Source organism: Elgaria multicarinata, chromosome 10, assembly GCF_023053635.1.
Source record: "Elgaria multicarinata webbii isolate HBS135686 ecotype San Diego chromosome 10, rElgMul1.1.pri, whole genome shotgun sequence".
Lineage (NCBI taxonomy): Eukaryota > Metazoa > Chordata > Lepidosauria > Squamata > Anguidae > Elgaria > Elgaria multicarinata.
Window position 1 is genome coordinate 91,307,405 of NC_086180.1, and position 5,706 is coordinate 91,313,110.

Consider the following 5,706-nt stretch of genomic DNA (forward strand, 5'->3'; position numbering starts at 1 on the left):
TAATAGCTGTTTAAGCCATAATTGCGGGAGGGGAGTTAAAAGAAAGAGGGACGTCTTGTAGGAAACTTCTACTAATAGGTATTCAAAGTGCTCTAAACATTTGATTTTTATATTGTGTTATAAAAAGAATTTAATTAAAAAGGTCCAGCACAAGATATGCTTTGTAGCCTAAATTTCAAATGACATAACATGTAATGTCCAGGAGTTTGAGGAAAGAACCAAAAAAATATTCCCAAACTGAAGTACATTAGAAAAGTTGGCAATATAGCAAAAATGTCAAGCATTCATTCTTTTAGGAAGTTTCTTTCTTTTCAAGTAATTTGAATGCGTGCTTAAGAATTGATGAGGTTTAAAACAGTTTACGTTTTGTGACATGATTTAAAAAAAAGTCCTGGCAGCCTAGCTTTAGTTTCCTGCCGCCCACGCTTCGGATCATTAATGTCTCTCTGCTCTACATTGGATGACCATCAGCCTCAGAGGTATATGGTCCGAGATGGCCATAGGATTGTGCCCCACTTATTGGGAATCTATATTCCAAGTCTTGATTGCCAATCTCTTTCATTGCCAACAAATACACCCATGATAAGACCTTTGCACAACTGCACTCCTTCACTGAAATCTCTGGAAATTAGATATGTAAGTGAAATGAATGGAAAACTCCTCCTCTTAAAAAGTCTTCTATTGAAATGAGTGGAAGGTATGCAAAAGTATAATTCCCAATTATTTTCAATGGGACTCACATGGGACAATGTCCTTATTAGATTCTGCACCTGATCACAGGGGGCTGGGGGGGGGGGGGTTGAACAAAGAAAACCCAAATGGATACTGACATGGTAAATATGATTATTATATGCACATGATTATTATATGCACACTGATTTCCCTGAAGAGGCTGAAGTATTAGAATAAATGCTGCCTGGACATAGTAATTCCTAACTGACCAAATAATTAACAGCTCCTGGTAAGCAGAATACTACAGGACTGTAAAACACTTCCCAGAAACACACCTTAACTCCTTTAGATTAAAGTACTTCTCCAAAAGAATCTCTCCAAGCTAACTGAATAGACCATACAATGGTAAATGCAGTCCAATGTAAGTAAATGATGCATACAGGGGCTAGAAATGAAACTAGTTTTACATATGAACTGATGAGGTCTGAACTGGTAGTGATTAACTAGGAAAAAATCTCAGGGTCATGGCAGAAAACTCAATGAAATGTAGCATCAGTGAAGAAGTCAAACTCTATTCTAGAGATTATTCAGGAAATGGGTCAAATTTAGAAATGTAAATATTGTCATGTTGTTAGACAAATCTATTTTGCAACCACATTTGGAATACTTTATAGCATTTAGATCATCACACCTCAAAAAGGATATTATAGAGCTAAAAAGGAGTACAAAAAGGAAACTAAAACAATGAAGGGCCTGGAACATCTTCCCAATCGGAAAAAGCTACAACTGACATTTTCATTAAGAAAAAAATCAGCATGAATGGTGGGTGGAGGGGGGATGTGATTGGGGTGTATACAAATTATACAGGGTCTGGAAAAGTGGTTGTTTTTCTCCTCACCCATAATACTAGATCCTGGGGTCATCCAATGAAACTGTTTCAGAACAAACACACAGCACATAATTAATGTATGGAATTAAGCTTACATAGCTTTAAAGGGGCATTAGGCAAATTAATGTAGGAAAGGTCTATCTGTGACTACTATGCATGATGGCTATATGCAGTCTCCACATTTAAGAGGCAGTATATGCCTTTCAGCACCAGCTACTACGTCCCAAGAAAAGCAGAACATGCCCTGCTTCCCAGAGGTATCCAGTTGGCCACTGTAGCCAATAGTTGGAGCACATATATTGTTCTAACCTCACAGGTTTTCTTACTCTAGTACAATTCCACTGACAGAGAAGACGTTTCTACTGTAAAATTAGAGCAACCACCTGTCTTCTTTCTGAGTCTAACATACTGAGCTAAAACAAACAAAATAACAATGCATGGCCTCCAACACGATTCTACTACGGACTAAATTATTCCAAGACTGCTCTGTAAAACAGGGGATCATAATTAGAATTCCTAAGACCTAGCTAGTACTTCACTTTCCACTTTCTAGTGAGAAAGAAAGAATGTCCCATCCTCTTGTGGCTTCCATTAAATGCTTCTGACCGTGACTTATCCATTCTTCTTGGTCAACATATGACCTGCAACAAAACCAACATTTAAAGGTGAGTTTTGATGCTTCTTCTGGCGAGGAATTCACCACCTTGTAGCTATTTTTGTGAGTCTTCTTTAGTTTCATTTTTAATGTGTTCTGTTTCTCTATTTCACCTGCTGTATCAAAGTTCTGAAATGTAAGTTTTTTATGATGTCGTTTCACACCAAGGCAACTAACAGTTCTTTCTGATAAAACTGCTTTCAGAACATTGCATTTGTACTTATTAATAACTTTCATTACATTAATTATTTCTGGTGAATCAACATCAGGGTGATTCAAGACAACTACTGGCTGGTTGCGATGAGGGCATTTTATCAGCTGGTCACTTTTATATGGTATAATCCTAAGGTGTCTCATTAAAACAGGAACTACCTTAAGGAAGCAATCCTCTTGAGTTCTTAACCTTTTCTTGGTCAAGTTCTCTCTGGCATGTATTTGCTTATCTTTGTCTTGAAGCTCTTCACCCCTCATGACCCTTTTAGGTGGTGTGTTTAGATCATCCCCTTTTCGGAGTGGTAACACTCTATTTTGCTGGCTATTATTCTTCACAATAGAATCCCTTTCAGTTCTGTGCCTTTGTGATACTCTCTGATTTCTAGAAACTTCATTAACTTCATCCTCAGTCGGCAGAAAAATGTGTTTGTCACGTTTTTCAAAAACACAGTAAGGAACTGGTCTTGGGAGAAATGTTTCATTGCAATATGTAGAAGAGGAAGGCAACATTTCATTACCACTTTTCCCCCCAGTTTGACTTTCAGTGCTAGCACAGTTTAATACCCTCAGTACAGTCCCTTGAGGAATGAATATCGGAGAAGCAACATGCATTTTATTAGTCACTCTGGTTTTCGTTATAGCCTCTGTAAGTATTTCTAATGGTGGTTCTTGCTTATTAGAAAGCTTATTAGAAGAGTTGGCAGCATTTGATCTTTGAGGAAGCAGCAGAAATTCTTGATCCAATTCAGCAGTCAAGGCATTTCTTTCATATTTTTTGTCTGGAGCTGAGAGCACCTTTTCCTTTGAATCCTGGCTTTTATCATGCCTTAATGATGCATCTAATTGTGATTTCATGTTTGATTCAACTGCAGACATCAACTGAGCAATCTTTCTACACAACAATGATGTAGGACTTTTCTTGTGCAATACATTATCCCATTTTATGCCTTCTGGGACGTTTGCAGCACCAGCACTAAGAGAAAATACAGATGAAATCACTGGACCCTCTAAAGACTCTCCTTCATCTCTCCTATTCTGTGCCTCTGCAAATTCCATATAATTACATTTGTTTTTCAAGTTTTCTCCATTTACCACCCCTAAGACATTCTTTGAACCATCCAAAGGCAGAGACTTACTCTGTTGTGTTTCTTCAACCCTTTCAGAAGGGTAAAACAAAGTGGAATCAAATAAATGAGTTTCTGAGGCTGCTCTAAACTTATTCCACTGTTCTCTTTCAGTAGTACTTATAGCAAATTGCATTTTATCAAATACAGAGGAGTGTGGTACTCTATTATTTTCCTGAACAGCATCAGAAAAATTATTTTCAGATATATTCTTGCCTTCAGAGGAGGAAGATGCTAAGTATATAGATGGATCCAAATTATACTTTATATGTTTATTTTTTGCCCTTTTTCTCTTTTGAAAGTGTTCTAGACAATGAATTCCATCAGGAGAGATCACTGCTGCAGATGGTGACGGATCATACCCTCTCTCTGCATTTTCTTTACAAATAACGTTTTCCTCATGTAAATCTATCAAGTTGCAATTTAGAGTAGTGGAAACAGAGGAACTTGGATATTCAGAGTTCTTGTATTCATTATCTAAATCACAAGCTTCTTCAAGAGATGTTGACAAAGATCTGTTCGTTTTTTCTCCTTGTTGTACACGCTGATTTCCAGATTCTGTTTCTTTACACTTCATAGGTCTGAAGGTGATTTCTTCTGGAGGAATGAGTTTAAGAATCAAATGCTGTGTACCATTAACCTTTTTCAGTCCTACTATTTGTGCCAAACAATTAGGTGGAACAACAAATTTGGGAGGTGCAACCACTGTTAATGGCATTTCAGGCATTATAGGCTTTTTTTCGGCAGAATAAACTTCAACTTCAATTATCGCATTTTCAGTTTTCTGGATTTTGACATCAGATGACTTGTATATATATTTATCCTGGATGTATGCTGTACCTTGACTGCATTCTGCATCACCTGTTGAACAAGCAGTTTCAGGTATTTCATCTTGAATTCCTGAAGTCATTCTATTCAAAGATAAACCTGAACATTTCTTTTGCGGTGGTGCTCCCATGGCAGGGACCTTCCGCACTGGATTTTGCTTTAGTAAACAATTTGTTTTTTGCTTAGCTTTTGCAACTGTAAGCATTACCTGCTTATCAGTAGCTGTTCCATGTACCCTTCTTGTATGTTTGACTATGTAATCATGCCTAACAGCACCATATTCACAATAGTTACACTGGTATGGAAATCGCCCAGTATGTTTCACCAGATGTCGCTGGAACTCCCCTTTGGTGTAAGACACACAGTTGCAGAGGGAGCAAATGAATTTAATTGCCTCATGTTGAGCTAAATGTTTCTTACACTGTAGAGGGTCCTTTGTGGAAAATCGACATTTGTCACAATAATATTTGTCTGGCTGAAAGTTTTTTAGTCTGAATGTTCTTAGAGTTTTACTCGGGGACATTTTCTCTTTGTTTTCAGTATCAGAGGCACCTGCGGGATTAATCACAAAATTTAGAAGGGATGGCATATTCGGCCTGTACTTGCTACAGACATAGTGGTCATCTTCACCCTCTTGCCATTTCTGTTTCAGCAATTCTGGCACCGAAGTCTCTTGCACACAACTGCACTTAATACTACTTCTCTGATGCACTTCACTTTCTTCAGTCTTTTGATAACCAAAAATACAGTTTTCATTGCCTGCTTTTCTTGGATTTGATTTAGAAACACTGGCTTGCTTTGGTGACGTGGTCAATGAGCTTTGGCCCTTGTTCACTCGGCTCTCATACAACGTTGGTAAGACTTCCCTCATTTTCTTCAGCTGCATTTCAAAATATGATCTTGCACCGACTCAGCAGTAATAGACATTGTAGCCACTCATGTATGTTGTTCATTGTAAAGCTGCTGCAAATGAAGCATATGAAGAAAAGTTATTTCTAGGTCAACATATGCATATGCAACACCTCACAGTTTAAACAGCAATGATATATCACTCCCTAATATTTACATGGAATGTAAATATTTACATGGAATGTAAATATGGATTTTAGTGGAATGTTCTTCCAAGTAAGTGTGCTTCCAAGCAAAAAGTCTGTAGGAACTGTTGTAGACTAGAAAACAAATTATTGAAAAATTTAAAATTGCAGCAATACCCTTGATACCAGAAATATAAGAAAACAAAAATATAAATCCAAAGCCTAAAATTGAAATATTATTGGAATATTTGCATCCCCAACAGGAAAATAAAAACCATACTATAGGGTATA

At 37.3% G+C, this 5,706-nt stretch overlaps 1 protein-coding gene across 1 annotated transcript; it reads right to left on the bottom strand.

Annotated features, from left to right (window-relative positions):
* Positions 1–2,029: 2,029 nt before the first annotated feature.
* ZNF518B (zinc finger protein 518B) lies at positions 2,030–5,300 on the bottom strand. The gene has a single exon (XM_063135125.1). The coding sequence runs from the start codon at positions 5,265–5,267 to the stop codon at positions 2,097–2,099; it is 3,171 nt and encodes a 1,056-aa protein (XP_062991195.1). The 5' UTR covers positions 5,268–5,300; the 3' UTR covers positions 2,030–2,096.
* Positions 5,301–5,706: the final 406 nt, after the last annotated feature.

Excerpts from the sequence above, each read along its gene's own strand:
- ZNF518B (XM_063135125.1), bottom strand. The coding sequence starts at position 5,267 with ATGCAGCTGAAGAAAATGAGGGAAGTCTTACCAACGTTGTATGAGAGC.